The sequence below is a fragment of the Mobula hypostoma genome, chromosome 12 (assembly GCF_963921235.1).
Source record: "Mobula hypostoma chromosome 12, sMobHyp1.1, whole genome shotgun sequence".
NCBI classification, from domain to species: domain Eukaryota; kingdom Metazoa; phylum Chordata; class Chondrichthyes; order Myliobatiformes; family Myliobatidae; genus Mobula; species Mobula hypostoma.
In genome coordinates, this window is record NC_086108.1 from 88,411,808 (window position 1) to 88,432,550 (window position 20,743).

The 20,743-nt window shown below is 40.6% G+C and overlaps 1 protein-coding gene across 1 annotated transcript in view; it reads right to left on the reverse strand.

Moving 5' to 3' along the window:
* Nucleotides 1–20,743, reverse strand: part of cfap57 (cilia and flagella associated protein 57) — a 92,108-nt gene that overhangs the window by 26,529 nt on the left and 44,836 nt on the right. Inside the window, exons 9-17 of the mRNA XM_063065027.1 lie at nt 20,241–20,453; nt 19,510–19,683; nt 18,416–18,577; nt 15,389–15,544; nt 14,384–14,477; nt 9,663–9,853; nt 9,356–9,529; nt 8,854–9,012; nt 7,087–7,230 (exon numbers count right to left, since the gene is read on the reverse strand). Coding sequence (XP_062921097.1) covers nt 7,087–7,230; nt 8,854–9,012; nt 9,356–9,529; nt 9,663–9,853; nt 14,384–14,477; nt 15,389–15,544; nt 18,416–18,577; nt 19,510–19,683; nt 20,241–20,453 — 1,467 coding nt within the window. The remainder of the gene's footprint in view (nt 1–7,086; nt 7,231–8,853; nt 9,013–9,355; nt 9,530–9,662; nt 9,854–14,383; nt 14,478–15,388; nt 15,545–18,415; nt 18,578–19,509; nt 19,684–20,240; nt 20,454–20,743) is intronic.

Below are 20,743 nucleotides of genomic sequence, written 5' to 3' on the forward strand. Positions count from 1 at the left end.
CAGAAGGAAATATACAAGATTTTTCTGTTCATGGACATCAGCTTGCTTCACTCTTGCCTCTGACTCTGAAGATTTGTGGATTAATTTATTAATCCTAAACCTGAGCATGTAAAGAAAGCTGAGACTGCAATGCAAGGAGAGTGATACACTGGCCTAGCTACTGTCTTTCAGATAGGATGGTATCTCTTGGTGCTATCTACCCTGATCAGGGGAACGATCAGAAAAATCTTACAGGCACTATTACAAGAGCAGAGACTTATCTCAAGTAGCATTCCTCCTTTAACCAATGTCATCAAAAGACAGATGAACTGATCATTTAATTCAAGGGTCTTACAGGTACAGAGGAGGCAAGCATTTAGATTCTTGAACAATTGGAATCTCTTCTGGGATAGAGGGGACCTGTACACGTTGAGCAGGGCTTACTTGAAGCAGACATAGACCAATATCCTTGCGGGGAATTTGCTAGCACTGCACAGGTGAGTTTAAACTAAATTTGTGGAGGATGGGGCAGTGAGCTGTGGGACTCTAAGCAGCAGCAAGTAAGACCGTAAGATAAAAGAGCAGAACTGGACCCATTCCATCATGGCTGATTTATTATCCCTCTTAATCCCATTTTTCTGCCTTCTCCCTGTCATTTTTGACGTCCTGGTCAATCTGCTTTAAATATATTCAATAACTTGGGCTCCATAGATGTCTATGGCAATGATTTCCACAGAATCACTACACCTCAGGCAAAAGAAATTCCTCCTCATCTCTATTCTAAATGGACATCGCTCTATTCCGAGGCTGTGCCCTCTGGTTCTAGACTCACCCACCATAAGAAACATCCTCCCCACATCCACTTTATCCAGGCCTTTCAATATTCGATAGCTTTCAATAATATCCCCCTTATTCTTATAAACTACAGTGTGCATGGGTCCAGAGTCATAAAACGCTCCTCATATGTTAACCTATTCATCCCTGGAATCATTCTCGTGAACCTCCTCTGTACCCTCTCCAATGTTAGCACATCTTTTCTTAGATAAGGGGCCAAAAATTCCAAGTACGGTCTGAACATTGCCATACAAAGCTCAACATTACATCCTTGATCTTGTATTCTAGTCCTCTCGAAATGAATGCCAACATTGCATTTGCCTTCCTTACCGCTAACTCAACCTGCAAGTTAACCTTTAGGAAATCCTGCACAAGACTCCCAAATCCCTTTGCATCTCTGATTTTTGAATTTTTTTCCCCCATTTAGAAAATAATCAACACTTTTATTCCTTCTATCAAAGTGCATGGCCATATACTTCCCTACACTATATTCAATCTGCCACTTCCTTGCCCATTCTACCAATCCGTATAAGTCTTTTTGCAGACCACCTGCACCTCCATCTATTTTCATATTATTTGCAAACTTGGCCATAAAGCCATCAATTCCAACACCCAAATCATTGGCATATAACATAAAAAGAAGCGGTCTCAATAACGATCCTTGTAGAACGCCACTAGTCACCGGCAGAAGAGGCCCCGTTTATTCCCACTCCGTGCCTCCTGCGAATCAGCCAATCTTTTGTCCGTGCTTGTGCCTTTCCTGTAACACCATTGGCTCTTACCTTGTTTAGCAGCTTCATGAGCAGGACCTTGTCAAAGGTCTTCTGAAAATCCAAGTAAACAACTTCCACTGACTCTCCTTTATCTATGTTGTTTGTTATTTCCTCAAAGAATTCCAACATATTTGTCAGGCAAGATTTCCTCTTGAAGAAACTATGCTGACTTTGGCCTGTTTTGTCATGTACATCCAAATACCAATACCATGAAACCACATCCTTACTGATGGACTCCAAAATCTTCCCAAGCACTGAAGTCAGCCTCACTGGCCTATAAATTCCTTTCTTCTGCCTCTTTCCAGCCTTTAAAGAGTGGAATGACACTTGCACTTTTCCAGTCCTCCTGAACCACTCCATAATTTTGTCACAATCCCGGCCGCTTAGGATTGTGTATTCTAAGTTTTGTTTCAGTATTGAGGTTTGCCTGTGTAACTCTGTCTCTCCATGTCAAGGGAAACATTGTCTGCCACCTGCCTTTCCGTTCATCCTCCTGCTTGCCGTTCAGCTTCAGCTATGCTCCGTGTCAAGATAAGTATTGTCTGCCACCTGCACTTCCATTCATCCTCCTGTTTGCCGTTCAGCTCCAGCAACGCTCCGTGTCAAGATAAGTTTTTGCCTGCTGCCTGCCTTTCCGTTCATCCTCTTTTTTGCCATTCATCTCCAGCCACGCTCACGCCCTCGTCTGCATCCCAACTCTATCTCTGTGCCAGTGTCCTGTGTTTGGGTTCACCCATTCTTCGCAACAGAACGATCTGGCCACCATGGACCCAGCGGACACAAACACCCTTCAACAAGCCCTCACCAGCCAGGGTTCCCTACTGGGACAGCACGACCAACTCCTCCAGGAGGTCATGGAGAACCTTCGTTCCCTGTCTGCTGACGTCACACAGATCGGTAACCAGATGGACCGTGTTTCCACTCATATCACTCAACCCATTCCTGGAACCCAGCCTAGCCAGCCCAGACCGCCTGTAGTGGCAAACCCCAAGCTTCACCAACAGCCCTACCCAGACAGCCTCATGTACCAGAGCCAGAGCACTATGCGGGAGATGTGGGGAAGTGCTGGGGTTTCCTCCTTCAATGCTCCCTGGTGTTTGAACAGCAGTTGTTGACTTACTCCACAGATAAGTCTAAAATTGCTTATGTCATGGGGTTGCTGCGGGGGAGCGCATTAGCGTGGGCCACAGCAGTTTGGGACAACCAAGTTTATCGCGGAGATGAGAAAAGTTTTCGACCACCCCGTCCATGGTAAAGACGATGCCAAGTGTCTACTCATTCTCTCCCAGGGCTCCCGCAGTGTTGCTGAATTTTCGGTGGAGTTCCAGACGTCAGCAGCCGATTCGGGTTGGAGCAATGAGTCACTCCGGGGATTTTTCTGAATGGACTCAGCCACCTGGTGAAGGACGAGTTGGCAGCAAGAGACGACACTAAGTTTTGTTTCAATATTGAGGTTTGCCTGTGTAACTCTGTCTCTCCATGTCAAGAGAAACATTTTCTGCCACCTGCCTTTCTGTTCATCCTCCTGTTTGCCATTCAGCTCCAGCCACGCCTACGCCCTCGTCTGCATCCCAACTCTATCTTCATGCCAGTGTCCTGCATTTGGGTTCACCTGTTCTTTGCAACCAATTTAGTGATTCTTGAAAGATTATTACTAATGTCTCCACAATCTCTTCAGCTACCTATTTCAGAGCACTAGAGTGTAGTCTATCTAGACCAGGAGACTTACCTACAGTACCTTCAGCTTCCTAAGTACCTTCTCCTTAGTCATGACAACTACACTCACTCCTGAATTTCTGGCCTACTTCTGCTGTCTTCCACACATAAACTGATGCAAGATACTTATTAAGTTCATCAGGCATTTCTTTGCCCCCTGCCCTGCCATTACTACCTCTCCAGTATATATGTACTTTGAGAATAAATTTACTTTGATTTTGAACTTTGAAATACAACAGAATTAATGAAAAGTTACACACAAATGTGACTGACAATCAATGTGCAAAAGAAGACGAATTGCAAATAAAATAAATGCATAAATAAATAAGACTGAGAAACATGAGCTGTAGAATCCTTTAACGCGAGTCTGCGGGTTATAGAATCTATTCAGAGATGAGGTGAGTGCCATTATCTTTGCTGGCTGAAAAGCCTGATGATTATAGGTTCATAAGTTCCTGAACCTGGTGGTGTGGGAGGTAAGGCTCCTGTACATCCTTCCTGATGTCAGCAGTAAGAAGAGAGCATGGCTTGGGGGTCCTTGATAATGGACACTACTTTCTAATGGCAGCTCTCTTTGCAGATGTGCCTAATGGTACATGATTGAGAGCAGAAATGGCAGCTCAGTATTCCAGGATACAGATGCTACAGGTGTAACAGAGGTAGAGGTAAGTGAAGAGGGGGTGTACCATTTTTGATAAGGGAGGACATAACAACAGTACTTGGAGATGGCATTCTTCGGTACCTCATGAGGTCATATGAGTCGAAATTACACACAAGAAGGCAAGAGTTACTACTGGAGCTGTATTATGGACACATACATAGTCAGTGGGAACTTGAGATGCAGGTGTGTAGAGAAATTGCTCATATTTTTTAAAAATAATAGGGTTGTATTTGTCAGAAATTTTAATTTCACTGGTATTGTCTGGGCCAGCCAATAAACAGGAAATTAGAAATGTGTGCAATAAAGGAACAGCAGTTATAATGGGTGACTTCAATCTACATGTAGACTGGGTGAACCAAATTGGTAAAGGTGCTGAGGAAGAGGATTTCTTGGAATGTATGCGGGATGGTTTTTTGAACCAACATGTCGAGGAACCAACTAGAGAGCAGGCTATTCTGGACTGGGAATTGAGCAATGAGGAAGGGTTAATTAGCGATCTTGTCGTGAGAGGCCCCTTGGGTAAGAGTGACCATAATATGGTGGAATTCTTCATTAACATGGAGAGTGACATAGTTAATTCAGAAACAAAGGTTCTGAACTTAAAGAGGGGTAACTTTGAAGGTATGAGACGTGAATTAGCTAAGATAGACTGGCAAATGACAGTTAAAGGATTGACGGTGGATATGCAATGGCAAGCATTTAAAGGTTGCATGGATGAACTACAACAATTGTTCATCCCAGTTTGGCAAAAGAATAAATCAAGGAAGGTAGTGCACCCGTGGCTGACAAGAGAAATTAGGGATAGTATCAATTCCAAAGAAGTAGCATACAAATTAGCCAGAGAAAGTGGCTCACCTGAGGACTGGGAGAAATTCAGAGTTCAGCAGAGGAGGACAAAGGGCTTAATTAGGAAGGGGAGAAAAGATTATGAGAGAAAACTGGCAGGGAACATAAAAACGGACTGTAAAAGCTTTTATAGATATGTAAAAAGGAAAAGACTGATAAAGACAAATGTAGGTCCCCTGCAGACAGAAACAGGTGAATTGATTATGGGGAGCAAGGACATGGCAGACCAATTGAATAATTACTTTGGTTCTGTCTTCACTAAGGAGGACATAAATAATCTTCCAGAAATAGTAAGGGACAGAGGGTCCAGTGAGATGGAGGAACTGAGTGAAATACATGTTAGTAGGGAAGTGGTGTTAGGTAAATTGAAGGGATTGAAGGCAGATAAATCCCCAGGGCCAGATGGTCTGCATTCTAGAGTGCTTAAGGAAGTAGCCCAAGAAATAGTGGATGCATTAGTGATAATTTTTCAAAACTCGTTAGATTCTGGACTAGTTCCTGAGGATTGGAGGGTGGCTAATGTAACCCCACTTTTTAAAAAAGGAGGGAGAGAGAAACCGGGGAATTATAGGCCGGTTAGCCTAACGTCGGTGGTGGGGAAACTGCTGGAGTCAGTTATCAAGGATGTGATAACAGCACATTTGGAAAGCGGTGAAATGATTGGACAAAGTCAGCATGGATTTGTGAAAGGAAAATCATGTCTGACGAATCTCATAGAATTTTTTGAGGATGTAACTACTAGAGTGGATAGGGGAGAACCAGTGGATGTGGTATATTTGGATTTTCAAAAGGCTTTTGACAAGGTCCCACACAGGAGATTAGTGTGCAAACTTAAAGCACACGGTATTGGGGGTAAGGTATTGGTGTGGGTGGAGAATTGGTTAGCAGACAGGAAGCAAAGAGTGGGAATAAACGGGACCTTTTCAGAATGGCAGGCGGTAACTAGTGGGGTACCGCAAGGCTCAGTGCTGGGACCCCAGTTGTTTACAATATATATTAATGACTTGGATGAGGGAATTAAATGCAGCATCTCCAAGTTTGCGGATGACACGAAGCTGGGTGGCAGTGTTAGCAGTGAGGAGGATGCTAAGAGGATGCAGGGTGACTTGAATAGGTTGGGTGAGTGGGCAAACTCATGGCAGATGCAATTTAATGTGGATAAATGTGAAGTTATCCACTTTGGTGGCAAAAATAGGAAAACAGATTATTATCTGAATGGTGGCCGATTAGGAAAAGGGGAGGTGCAACGAGACCTGGGTGTCATTATACACCAGTCATTGAAAGTGGGCATGCAGGTACAGCAGGCGGTGAAAAAGGCGAACGGTATGCTGGCATTTATAGCAAGAGGATTCGAGTACAGGAGCAGGGAGGTACTACTGCAGTTGTACAAGGCCTTGGTGAGACCACACCTGGAGTATTGTGTGCAGTTTTGGTCCCCTAATCTGAGGAAAGACATCTTTGCCATAGAGGGAGTACAAAGAAGGTTCACCAGATTGATTCCTGGGATGGCAGGTCTTTCATATGAAGAAAGACTGGATGAACTGGGCTTGTACTCGTTGGAATTTAGAAGATTGAGGGGGGATCTGATTGAAACGTATAAGATCCTAAAGGGATTGGACAGGCTAGATGCGGGAAGATTGTTCCCGATGTTGGGGAGGTCCAGAACGAGGGGTCACAGTTTGAGGATAGAGGGGAAGCCTTTTAGGACCGAGATTAGGAAAAACTTCTTCACACAGAGTGGTGAATCTGTGGAATTCTCTGCCACAGGAAACAGTTGAGGCCAGTTTATTGGCTATATTTAAGAGGGAGTTAGATATGGCCCTTGTGGCTAAAGGGATCAGGGGGTATGGAGGGAAGGCTGGGTTCTGAGTTGGATGATCAGCCATGATCATAATAAATGGCGGTGCAGGCTCGAAGGGCCGAATGGCCTACTCCTGCACCTATTTTCTATGTTTCTATGTTTCTATGTAAAATGTGAGGAGTCTAGATGGGGTGGAATTTGTGATAGATGTCCAGCAAAGGTTTCTAAGTCAATATACAGCGGGCCCTTTTCAGGAGGTTGCAATACTGGACATCCTCTTTGGGAACGAGGCAAGGCAAATAACTAAAGTGCAATCTGGGACCACTTTGGCTCCAGTGACCATAATTCTAATTCTCCTCTTTGTTTTATGCCTTTATTGTAATGGAATTCAAAACACTGAGGGTTGATATCAATACATATCATGCACATTGTTTCATTTCTTTCCCCATTTGTTTATTTGTTCCCTGAAGACTTACTTGCTGAATTTGCTCTTTCATCTCTTTTATGTCATTTTCTCGTGGCTCAATCTGCTGTTTTAACTCCTTAATCTTGTAATCAAGAACAAATTTAAATTTCTCCAGTTCTTGATTCTTCTTCTTGAGATCATAGATGCGCTTTTCCTGTAGAAGATCAGAATGTTAGATATAATTTTTGGAGTTGTCATTCCTTGCTTATGTGGAACTTAGAAGGTAATTCTGTCCTCCACTGGAATGACACTGAAAGCAGCAGAGTTCAAAGAAATTTACATTCATTATGTTGGACTATGCTTAGTTCTATGCTGATTTGCTGTAAGTGAAAATGTGCTGTTTCCAATAACCCTTGCTGAAATAGCTAGTCTTATTCAATGATTGATATTACATCATTTGAAGATCGTCAAATCTTTGTCACTGTTCAGCACAACACAGCACTTTTATTTTCTTCCCAAAGCAATATTTGTATAATTTTCAATGATATGAGTGTTTTGCCACTGATCATTTTTGGTCTCAGAAGTTAAACAGATTCCTGCATGTTGATATTTGAATGGGATTCCAGTTGAGCTCACAGAAAGACAAGGAGCATCTCACCATATTATTCTGCCTGAGAATTACCCAATATTGTTGCTCCTAAGGTGTTCCAAAAGTAAGTGTTATCAGGCCTGGCTTTGATCTTGATAAAAGTTTTGAAGTAACTAAAGTTTATGGAAAGAGAAGCATAGAACATTATTATTTAACTTTGGTAACAAATGACCATCAGACGATAAGACATAGGAGAGGAATTAGGCCATTCTGTCCATAGAGACTGCTCCGCCATTGCATCATGGCTGATTTATTAACCCTCTCAACCCCATTCTCCTGCCTTCTTCCCATATCCCTTAACATCCTGACTAATCAAGAATCTATCAACCTCTGCTCTAAATATACTCAGTAACTGGCTTCCATAGCAATCTCTGTGATGTACTCCATGGATTCACTATCCTCTGGCTAAAGAAATTTCTCTGTTCTAAAAGGATGTCCCTCTAGTCTGAGGCTGTGGTCTGTGATCCTAGGCTCACCCACCACAGAAAACATCCTTTCGACATCCACCTAATCTCGGCCTTTTAGGATTTGATAGGTTTCAATAAGATTCCTCCTCATTCTTCTAAACTGTACAGGCACAGAGCCATCAAACACTCCTCATATGTTAACTCCTCATACATTTCTGGAACAATTCTTGTGAATATTCTTTGGATCCTAGCATATCTTTTCTTATCTTTTCTTAGACAAGAGGTCCAAAACTGCTCACCATTCTCCAAGTGGGGTCTAACCAAAACCTCATAAAGCCTCAACATAAGATCCTTGCTCTTATATTCTAGTCCTCTTGAAATTAATTCTATCATTGCATTTGTCTTCCTTATCACCGACTCAACCCGCAAGTTAATCTTTAAGAAATCCTGCACAAGGACCTCAAGTCCTTATGTACCTCTGATTTCTGAACTTCTTTATTCCTTCTGAACGTCTTTATTCCTTCTACCAAGGTGCGTAACCATACACTTCCCTACACTATATTCCCTCTTCTATTAAGAAGAGCTTATTATAAAGGAAGGAGAATATTTAGATTCAAAACTTGCACTACACGATTAACATCACTAATTATTTTTAAACATGATAATACACGTGTGCATTTTTGCATAATCCCATTCTTTGCTTTGTGTATAATTGCCATTGGGTTCTCTTCCACTTAGGCAAATTCATTTTCCCTTCCTTGTTATTTCCCAGCTGCCTCACCTTGTCCTGTATCGTCTCATCCCGTTCTAAGATTTCTTTCTTCAATCCTTGGATATCTTTCTCTAGAGATTTGATGACTCCATGTAACTTATGATGTTCTGCCTTCAGTTTCTCAATTTCTCCTTGTCTGTCTTCAATTTCCTTTTGCAAGCTGGTAAACTGTGATAAGGAGGAACATTGGAAAGAGATGAAAGGATGGACCAAAATCATTAGACTTTCACACTCAGAGAATCACAAAGCAATTTTCAAGATAACTAGGTTTCTTGGGTAATTATTCAATGATTGTTAGTGATATTATTGAGAAGATAATATTCTATAAAATAATATCATTGTACCATATAAGACAATAGGATTTTAGTTCAGAAAAAGATAGAATGCTCATCATTTTTAGATAACTTGCTGACACACAGATCAAAATTTTTTTCCAACTGCCGAGGGGAAATATGGAAGTGACAATCTTGTAACCCAAATTGTTTTTTTATGAAAAAGGACCTTTCCATACCTTTTTTCGCATGATTCCTGTTTCTCCTTTCAGTCGGAGATTTGCCTCCTTCTCATCTCTCAAATCCCGTTCATATTTAATTTTAATGTCCTGAATTTCTCGGTCACAATCCTCCTCTATTTGTTTCTTTGTTTCATCAGACTCTTTAATCTGCTGCCTGGAGTCATCCTGCAACTAAAATAATTAAGAGTGGAATGATTAGTACAACAGTCAAAAATTTATTAAACTTATTAAGCTGTGAAAGTGTATGTTTAACTTCTAAGAGGTTAATTAAAATTAATTCCTATTTCATGTTCTTCTATTTTACCTGTGTAATAAGTGTGCCCCTCTCCTGTAGTTTGGTCTCGTAGTACTCTGTCAGCTCCTCTAATGCTTGGGTCTTACTCTCATCCATTTCACTCAACTGTCTTTCATAATCTTCCTGCATTCGCTGGGACTTGATTTGCAGCTCCTGGTATTTTTCATATTCCAACATTAATTTCTGATTGTTCATTGTTTCTAAAATTAGAAATATGCATGGAAGTAAATTTGTCTATAAATGCACGCAATAGATAACTTGATTCCAGCCTCCACTGGATTATGGCATCTTGAATATATGCATTACACCAAGGAACACAATGAGATAGGACAGGGCAACTGGAGTGACCATCACCTTGACTTATTCATTGCTTCAGAATCACTTGTTTAACCAAGATTTTAGTTTCTGACCAAGATATTAACCTATACTTTTCCTTTACGTTCTAATAAGCCTGTTGCATACTTCTCATAAATCTTTATGTGTTTTTTATTGCCATCTAAGCACACAAGAGTGGTGAATCCATGGAACTCTTTGCCTCAGGCAGCTGTGGAGGCCAAGTCTGTATGTATTTTAAGGCTGAGGTTGATAGATTCTTCACTGGGCAGGGCATGAAGGGATTCGGGGAGAAGGCAGGAGATTGGGACTAAGAAGAAAATTGGATCAGCCATGATGAAATGGCAGAGCTGACTTGATGGGCCAAATGGCCTAATTCTGCTCCAATATCTTACGGTCTTATACAAACATATATTATAACAACAAAACATGAAATGGCTACCAGTAAGCAGAGGGTCCCAAAACTTTGTAAGCTGCTGTCAGCTTGAACAGCTTCCAAGATCAATAATAAATAAAGGTCAATTAGAGAACTGACCACAAGTATAAGATTTTTGCAGTATCATCTATGAATGTATGTCTCCCTGTCAGAAAGGATTCCAAGGCTGATTAGTGAAAATGGGAAGCTGTATGTACCCTCTGCTGGCAAGAAACGGCAGATAAAATTGTGAATTTTATCAGTGGCAGGCTGCAGGACAGGGCGCAAGCTGATGTTTGGCTCCATTTCTTCGAGTAAAACTCCCATTGTTTGCCGATTACAATGAGGAGGGAGACTGAAGCATTGAAGTGAGTACAGACGGTGAACGCCAGCTGCCTTTCTTTTGATTCGGTTGCTCTGTACTGGAGAGGGAAGGGTGGAGAGCCTGCTGCTGTGTCTGGGCCAGAAAGTACTGTCCAGGTTTTTTTCTGCATTTTGAATTTGAACTTTGGACTACAGACTCTATTTTTCAGTCTTATAGATTTTATATTTTGTGTTTTTTCACCTGATCTTTTTTTTTGTTGGAAGAGGGGGATCTGGGGGTCATCGATGGGCCTGTTCCATTTTGTTCGTTTTTTGTCTGGGATGAGGGATTTGGGGGGGTTCAATGAGTCGTTTTGTTTTCTTTTTGTGCAGTGAGAGGGATTTGGGGGTTGATGTGCCTGTTCCATTTCTGTTCATCTTTTTTTTTTGCAGGGAGATGGGATTTGGGGGTGATGACCTTGCTGCCTTTCTTTTCTTTTTCTTTCTTGGTGTCATGACTACACGGAACATTGTAGAATTTCAGAGATGTATATTTTGAAAATAAATGAAGCTTTGAATTTAATACATGAAGAACAATTAATAGTAGAAAAGGAGAAATTAGAATAATGCTCTAACATTGTTTTTTGCTATTGTTATTGAATATGTATTTTTATAAAATTGCACTTCAACTAATTAGCTTAATTGACTTAAGGAAAGAACTTTTAATTTCAATCTACAATATACATTCAGTAACCACTTTATTAGGTATCTCATGTACCCAATAAAGTGGCCACTCAGTGTATGTTAATGGCCTTCTGCAGCTGTAGCCAATCCACTTCAAGGCTTAATGTGTTGTCCATTCAGAGATGCTCTTCTGCACAACATTGTTGTACTGCACGACTATTTAAGTTACTGTTACCTTCTTGTCAGCTTGAACTAATTTGGTCATTCTCCTCTGATCTCTCTATTTACAAGGTGTTTTTGCCCACAGAACTGCTGCTCACTGGAAGAAGCACAGTCGACGTTTCAGGCCGAGACCTATGTCAGTACTAACTGAAAGAAGAGATAGTAAGAGATTTGAAAGTGGGAGGGGGAGGGGGAGATCCAAAATGATAGAAGACAGGAGGGGGAGGGATGGAGCTAAGAGCTGGAAAGTTGATTGGCAAAAGGGATACAAGGCTGGAGAAGGGAGAGGATCATGGGACGGGAGGCCTACGGAGAAAGAAAGGGGGAGGGGAGTGTCAGAGGAAGATGGAGAGCAGGCAAGGAGTAATTGTGAGAGGGACAGAGAGAGAAAAAAGAGAGAGAGATAAAAAAGGGGAAAATAAATAAATAAATAGATAGATAAATAGATAGATAGATAGATAAATAAATAAATAAATAAGGGATGGGGGTAAGAACGGGAGGAGGGGCATTAACAGGTTAGAGAAGTCAATGTTCATGCCATCAGGTTGGAGGCTACCCAGACGGAATATAAGGTGTTGTTCCTCCAACCTGAGTGTGGCTTCATCTTTACAGTAGAGGAGGCTGTGGATAGACATATCAGAATGGGAATGGGATGTGGAATTAAAATGTGTGGCCACTGGGAGATCCTGCTTTCTTTGGTGAACAGAGCGTAGGTGTTCAGCGAAACTGTCTCCCAGTCTGCATTGGGACTCACTAATATACAGAAGGCCTCACCAGGAGCACCGGACGCAGTATATCACTCCAGCCGACTCACAGGTGAAGTGTCGCCTCACCTGGAAGAACTGTCTGGGGCCCTCAGTGGTGGTGAGGGAGGAAGTGTAAGGGCATGTATAGCACTTGTTCCGCTTACAAGGATAGGTGCCGGGAGGGAGATCGGTGGGAAGGGATGGGGGGGACGAATGGACAAGGGAGTCGCGTAGGGTGCGATCGCTGTGGAAAGCAGAAAAGGAAAGATGTGCTTAGTGGTGGGATCCCGTTGGAGGTGCTTAGTGGTGGGATCCCATTGGAGGTGGCAGAAGTTACGGAGAATTATATGTTGGACCTAGAGGCTGGTGGGGTGGTAGGTGAGGACAAGGGGAACCCTATCCTTAGTGGGGTGGCGGGAGGATGGGGTGAGATCAGATGTGCGTGAAATGGGAGAGATGCATTTGAGAGCAGAATTGATGATAGAGGAAGGGAAGCCCTTTTCTTTAAAAAGGGAAGACATCTCCTTTGTCCTGGAATGAAATGCCTCATCCTGAGAGCAAATGTGGTGGAGACGAAGGAATTGCGAGAAGGGGATGGCATTTTTGCAAGAGACAGGGTGGGAAGAGGAATGGTCCAGGTAGCTGTGAGAGTCCATAGGCTTATAGTAGACATCAGTAGATAAGCTGTCTCCAGAGACAGAGACAGTAAGATCAAGAAAGGGGAGGGAGGTGTCGGAAATGGACCAGGTAAATTTGAGGGCAGGGTGAAAGTTGGAGGCAAAGTTAATGAAGTTAACGAGCTCAGCATGCATGCAGGAAGCAGCGTCAATGCAGTCATCGATGTAGCGAAGGAAAAGTGGGGGACGGATACCAGTATAGGCTTGGAACATTGACTGTTCCACAAGGCCAACAAAAGGGCAGGTATAGGTGGGACCCATACGGGTGCCCATGGCTACACCTTTAGTTTGGAGGAAGTGAGAGGAGCCAAAGCAGAAATTATTAAGAGTAAGATTAACCTACGCTCTGTCCACCACGGAAAGCAGGATCTTCCAGTGGCCATACTTTTTAATTCCACGTCCCATTCCCATTCTGATATGTCTATCCATGTCCTCCTCTACTGTCAAGATGAAGCCACACTCAGGTTGGAGGAACAACACCTTATATTCCGTCTGGGTAGCCTCCAACCTGATGGCATGAACATTGACTTCTCTAACTTCCGTTAATGCCCTTTCTCCCATTCTTACCCCCATCCCTTATTTATGTATTTATATATTTATTTGTTTGTTTGTTTGTTTATTTATTTATTTATCCATCCATCCATCCTTTTTTTCTCTCTCTGTCCCTCTCATAATTGCTCCTTGCCTGCTCTCCATCTTCCTCTGGCACTCCCCTCCCCCTTTCTTTCTCCCTAGGCCTCCCATCCCATGATCCTCTCCCTTCTCCAGCCTTGTATCCCTTTTGCCAATCAACTTTCCAGCTCTTAGTTCTAACCCTCCCCCTCCTGTCTTCTCCTATCATTTCCGATCTCCTCCTCCCCCTCCCACTTTCAAATCTCTTACTATCTCTTCTTTCAGTTAGCTCTGACGAAGGGTCTTGGCCCGAAACGTCGACTGTGCTTCTTCCTATGGATGCTGTCTGGCCTACTGCGTTCCACTAGCATTTTGTGTGTATTGTTTGAATTTCCAGCATCTGCAGATTTCCTCATGCTGCTCACTGGATGTTTTTTTGGGGTTTTTTTGCACCATTCTCTATAAACTTTAGACACTGGAGTTGTGAAAATCCCAGGAGATCAGCAGTCTCTGAGATACTCAAACCACCCCATCTGGCACCAACAATCATTATCACTAACAATGCTCTTATGCATTGAATTGCTGCCACATGAATGGCTGATGAAATATTTGCATTAACAAGCAGATGTACCTAATAAAGTAGCTACTGAGTGTATGTCTGCCATTTACTGATTGATTAATTAGCAGTCTGTTTGGCTTTAAAGACATTATGATTAAAAAATGCACTAGGCAATTTACCTAACTCCTCAATTTCTTTGGAGTGGTTATCCAGAATCATCACTGTATCCTCCTTATGTTTTACCTCGACCTTATCTTTCTCAGTCTTCAGAACCTGTAGCAAATCACAATATTTCATTATTTTGAGGTATTGATTTAATAATCACCAGTTAACATATCTCAGGTCTCAAGTGGTATATATCTTCTCTAATGATTTTGTTGAAGAGTCAGTGGAATCGAATTGTGACCTTGATCATTTGCACTGAATGTGTAATGGCGAGTCGGCTACGCATCATGAGCAACACCCACAAACTGCTGGAGAAAATCAGAAAATCAGGCAGCATTTATGGAAGGAAATAAACAGTCAATGCAGTCAAACCCGCTCATCAGAACTGGAAAGAAGGGGGGCAGAAGCCAAAATAAGAAGGGGAAGGAGTTGAGTGGGAAGGGAAGAGCTGAGAAGTGATTGAGGGCTCAAGGAAAAGTAATCTATTAGGAGAGGACAGTAGACCATAGAATAAAGGAAAAAGGTGGGGACCCAGATAGAAATAACGGGCAAGTCATGAGAACTATGGAGGAAAAGAGAAGGGGTGAGAGCGCAGTGGAATGTGGGGAGAAACAGTAAAAGTGATGGGGGTGGGGACAGTGGGCAGTGGTTACAGGAAGTTGGAGAAATCAATGTTCATGTCACCAAGTTGGAGACTACCAAGATGGAATATGAGATATTGCTCCTCCAACTTGGGTTTGGCCTCACTGTGGCAGTTCAAGAAACAGATATGTCAGTGTGGGAATGTGAAGAGAGAATTGAAATGGGTGGCCACTGGGAGATCGTGAGTATGCATTGTGTCCTGCTTCTTACATTACGCTTAATCAAACAAGGTGGAATATCTACCATAATCATTCCATATTCGTACATATTATTCAACCAAACAGGTGTCCTGTGTCAAAGTTAAAGGAATTTAAGCAACAAATATTCTTCAAGCATTTTTTCTGGCCTCGATTTTAGCTCCCTGTTTCGTTACCTACCTGATTTTTTGTTTTCAGAACTTCCATTTCCTGAATAAATTTCTCAGTTAATTCTTTGATTTTATCATTATAATTCATGTCCTTCAGTCTGAGTTGATATTCATTCTCCATCTTCAGTTCCTCAACACGGCTTTTCAACTCCACTGTTAATTGATTCTGTTAAAAAAGATTAAATATTTTTCTGCTGTCAGATTAACCTTGATCACAAATTGTACCAGTGACACCAACGCCAAACAGAAATATGAACTTCCAGCATCTTTTCTCTTCCTGTGCCTTGTCTCCAGCAAGCAAGGGGCCTGGGATTAAACCTGGAGTATATTTGTCAGTAATACAAATGCACACACTAAATTATCAGTTCTATTGATGGGTTTTCAACCATGCATTAGTGCAAGTGTGTAACTCATTTAAAATTGAAAGTTGGAATGTTTGGGGTGAGGTAAAGGCCAATAAGAAATTTAAATATAAATAGAAGAATTTTAATATTTATGTGTTGGGGAATGTGGAGACTGTAGTTTAGCAAGGATAGACAATGAATAAATAGAGGTTAATGCAGGATTAGATATAGAAAGCAAAAGTTTTAGACAAAATTATGTTAATTAGGATCATACAATGGAAAACCATGTTTTTTTTTTCATGCCATTACAGGTAATTCCATTGTATATGAAGAATGAATGAGAATAAAAGTTAATGCAGTTAACTCACATGATACTCAATGATCAGCATAGAAACATAGAAAAACTACAGCACAATACAGGCCCTTCAGCCCACAATGCAGTGCTGAACATGTAGTTGCTTTAGAAATTACCTAGGGTTACCCATAGCCCTCTATTTTTCTAAGATCCATTTACCTATCCAGGAGTCTCTTAAAAGACCCTATCATATCTGCCTCCATCACCATGGCCGGCAGCCCATCCACGCACTCACTACTCTATGTGTAAAAAATTTAACCCCTGACATCTCCTCTGCACCTACTTCCAAGCACCTTAAAACTGTGCCCTCTTGTGTTAGCCATTTCAGCCCTGGGAAAAAGCTTCTGACTATCCACATGATCAATGCCTTTCATCATCTTATACACCCCTATCAGGTCACCTCTCATCCTCCGTCGCTCCAAGGAGAAAAGGCCAAGCTCACTCAACCTATTCTCGTAAGGCATGCTCCCCAATCCAGGCAACATCCTTGTAAATCTCCTCTGCACCCTTTCTATAGTTTCCACATCCTTCCTGTAGTGAGGTGACCAGAACTGAGCACAGTACTCCAAGTGGGGTCTGAGCAGGGTCCTACATAGCTGTAACATTACCTCTCAGCTCTTAAACTCAATCCCACGGTTGATGAAGGCCAATGCACCGTATGCCTTCTTAACCACAGAGTCAACCTGTGCAGCAGCTTTGAGTGTCCTATGGACTCGGACCCCAAGATCCCTCTGATCCTCCACACAGTCAAGAGTCTTATCATTAATACTATATTCTGCCATCATATTTGACCTACCAAAATGAACCACCTCACACTTATGTGGCTTGAACTCCATCTGCCACTTCTCAGCCCAGTTTTGCATCCTATTGATGTCCTGCTGTAAACTCTGACAGCCCTCCACACTATTCACAACACCCCCAACCTATGTGTCATCAGCAAATTTACTAACTTGAATGAATAAATTCAGTCAATGAATAAATAGCAGAATGAACAAAATAGAATAGCCAGGTTGCACATAAAATAGCACAAAGAAGGTAAGACAAGATGGGAAGATATATTTACTAGTAGATAGAAAGCCATTGTTTTAAAATGTTTACGTTTCCTCAGTCATTGACTATCATTTCCTTTTTTTTAATCCTTGTTACATTAGTCTTTATAGATTTTTATCTCTCTTCTCTTCCATTTTTACTCTTTCTCATCAGTCTTCTTTGATACACTGTCCCTTTTCTTTACATTGAGGGCATTACCTCTCTGTTGCTCTCACCTGGATTTTCTGTTTGGTGCAGAGAGGTTAATAAGCCTAGAGAGTAAATTAGCTACTTTTAGCTAAAGTGCAATCTTTAAGTTGTTGCTTTAACTGACTATTAAGCAAAGCTGTCATGCTCTCAAAAGCCATATTCTGGAGCACGGATGTTTTATCATAATTTTTGTGTCACATGGGGATGTGGATGAATTAGATATCCTCCACTAGTACAGGCAATATGTTTAGGCTTAAAATTATTATTGAAGGTAGTGTTCATGAGGAGCCAGTGAGAATGAGTTTGAGGTATTATAACGGAAAAAATAAACTATAAGGACAATTATGTTTATTATTATATTGTAAATGTTATTTAAAGTGGTTTATGATACAGAGGACAAAACATTTTGCTGAATGTCTTAAAGACTTTTGGTACAATGTAATTAACAATTTGAATTAAAAATCAAAAATAATACAACAATTAACCCTGCAATCTGGTTGTAAATTTCAAACAAAAATATATAATTAACAATCTTCAGGATAATAAACTTGGTATTGAAGGTGTCAATATGTCAAGAACTTTGAGAAGAGTATCCCAATGCCTGAAAGTACTGTACATTCAATTGGCTGCACCTACAGGACATAAAAATGATTGCATTGAGCAGCTGCTTCTGTATTTTTTTTTACAAAGTGCATGCCTTTGCAAAATTTGCTCAAAGAATTTCATGACATATGGTCCAAAATCTAGAAGAGAAAAGGGCTAGGTTTGGGTCCAGGTCAGCGGGGACATTGCATGGGGCTGAGGAGCTGGTGGTCACTGGCAGATATCTGAGACGTCAGTCGGGGATAATAAAAAATCTTGAAGGTTATGTTAGGGTTTTAGAAATAGTCAAGTTTGGCAATTTGTTGGAGGGTTGGTGTCATAATAACATTGGCATGAATTTATGACTATTTGGATAAACATTACCTTTTTCCTGTTAATCTTTTAAAATTATGTGGCAAACCATGGGAATAAAATCTAAAAGTTACATTCATTTTACATAATTCTTTATAGCTTTTGCATTTATAGTCCTCATCAATATTTATAGCCAATACATCACCTTCTCTAGCAAATCTGACTTCGTGATCAGGATTTCTTCTGAATGACCAAGTCCCTTATCTTGTTTCAGCACCCTTCCCTCTTTATCAGTAATCTTCCAGATCATAAGACATGAATCTTCTGAAACCGTCAGCAAGTACTGGTCGTCATAAGTAATGGCCATCTGTGGGGAGAAGAAGGACTGGCTATAACAAGATAGAAGATGTCTTCTGAGGATTTTGAAAAGAAGACTTTGTTGAGAAAAAAATGTTAATATTTAGGAAAAAAATTGGAGAAACTGTGGGTCTCATTATATTTCAACTGATGTGTGTTCATGTGAGGGTAGCTATTTTGAAATTAGGTTCCTGGTTGATGACAAGGCAATTAATATTGACACAAGAAGATGCAGATTCTGGATCGCGGTGTGTTGCTGGCAATGGAAGAAGTGAAAAAAATGAATAGGCAAGTGAAAAATGATGGAGCGATTTTAATGCAATAGGTGACATATAACAGAATTAAAATCAGGATATGTATACTGTAATAATTACATGTGTGCAAAACAAAAGCATTTTGATAAAGTTGTTTTAAAGGTTTTTCTGTACATCAGCTGAAAATGTTATTAAAAGGCCAATCAAGTCCAAGAACAACTGATTGTAAGTTGAGCCAGGTCATTTTAATCACCTGCAAAATCATTGTTAATGCTATATTTACATTATTGTGTAATTTTGCAAAAACTATTCTTATAAGACACTTGCTTCATGAAGGAATTTTCAGGACAAAACATGAAGTTTAACATTCATCAGAAAAAAATACACTTGCTCTCTTCTACATAGCCACAGTGGAATTGCAAAATATAGCAGAATCTGCTTTTGCTCATATTGGAATAAGATTATTTGATAATAGGTAGGAAATTATAATCTAGTCTTTACATAAGCAACAGTACTTATGTATTAGTCTGGAGGAACATTGTTTCTTTTGGCAGTATACATGTATATGGTTGAAATTACAATAAACTTGAACTTGAGATACATTAAAAATAAGAGTAAGACTAAGAATGTAATATAATATCCAGATTGCTGGTTGCATTATAGCTTATACATAAAATCACTACTACACCTTAGTAATTGGCCCACGGTGTGCCTCATATTCATTCCATTCCTGCTTTATAGACAGTGGGACTTTCATACTTCGTACTGTTCCATTGGCAGTGCCAACAAACAACATCCGCCCAGAACGTGATAAAACAATGGAGGTATATGCAACATCATATGATGGATATTCACGAATAATCTGGATGGGTGGAAGCAAAAAAAAGATAATGATTATGGGAGATCCAAAAATAGAAACAATGCTAATCTGTTAAGGACAAAGTATCAACCAGAAAATAAAACTCTTAATTTTGGTTGTTTAATAAGTTGAGAATTGCTAATATTGGTGTTGAAGTATACCATTTAGGAATATTCGACAATTCAACAAAACTTCACATAGAAGAGTAAACTATATGATCTTGCTGATATATGAAATTAATATACTGCTTCTAACATTCTTTCTTTGAACCTCATGTACTTCCTTTCCTAGAATCAAAATTTAAATTATGTTTCTTGCATTGGTGATGCTCAAATTATAATGCAGATGCATGAATCATTATTACCCCATTCATACTTATGCATCAAAAATAGTGCAAAGAGAATGTAGTGCTTTATGCACTAATGTAGAAATATTAAACAATATTCCGGGGAATTTGGGCCAAATTTTCTACCTTTCACTTATTTATGAACAGAACAGTTTTTCAATGCCAATTAGCCACATGATATAACAGCAATTCCATTTCACTTCATTCTACACACCTGGGAGTCAGTAATTTCTTTCAAAGTTCGATCAGATCCTACTGCAAATATGCATTTCCCATCAGGTGAGATACTAATACCAGTATAACTGCAGGTCTTCAGTACACATTCAGATTCTCGCTTTCCAGAGAGTGTATTCCATTCATATACTGCACCATCCATACCGCAGGAAACCAATTTACTGTCATCTGAATTCCAGGCAATAGCACGAATCTGCAGGATGATGAAAATGAACAGTATCAGTATGTAATCTCTCAACTGCTTACATTGTTCCATGTGTTTTACTATAATCAGATACAATGCTATAGGATTTACTATTTATATTGGACAGATGCAGACTTAAGGAGCAACACTGGAGCCACAGCTTTCTAAGTATAAATGAATAGGAATAGCAGTCTTCATGCACAGGCCAGTGCCTATAAAAAGTATTCAACTCCTTGGAAATTTTCATGTTTTATTGTTTCACATAATTGAATCACAATTGATTTAATTTGGCTTTTTTC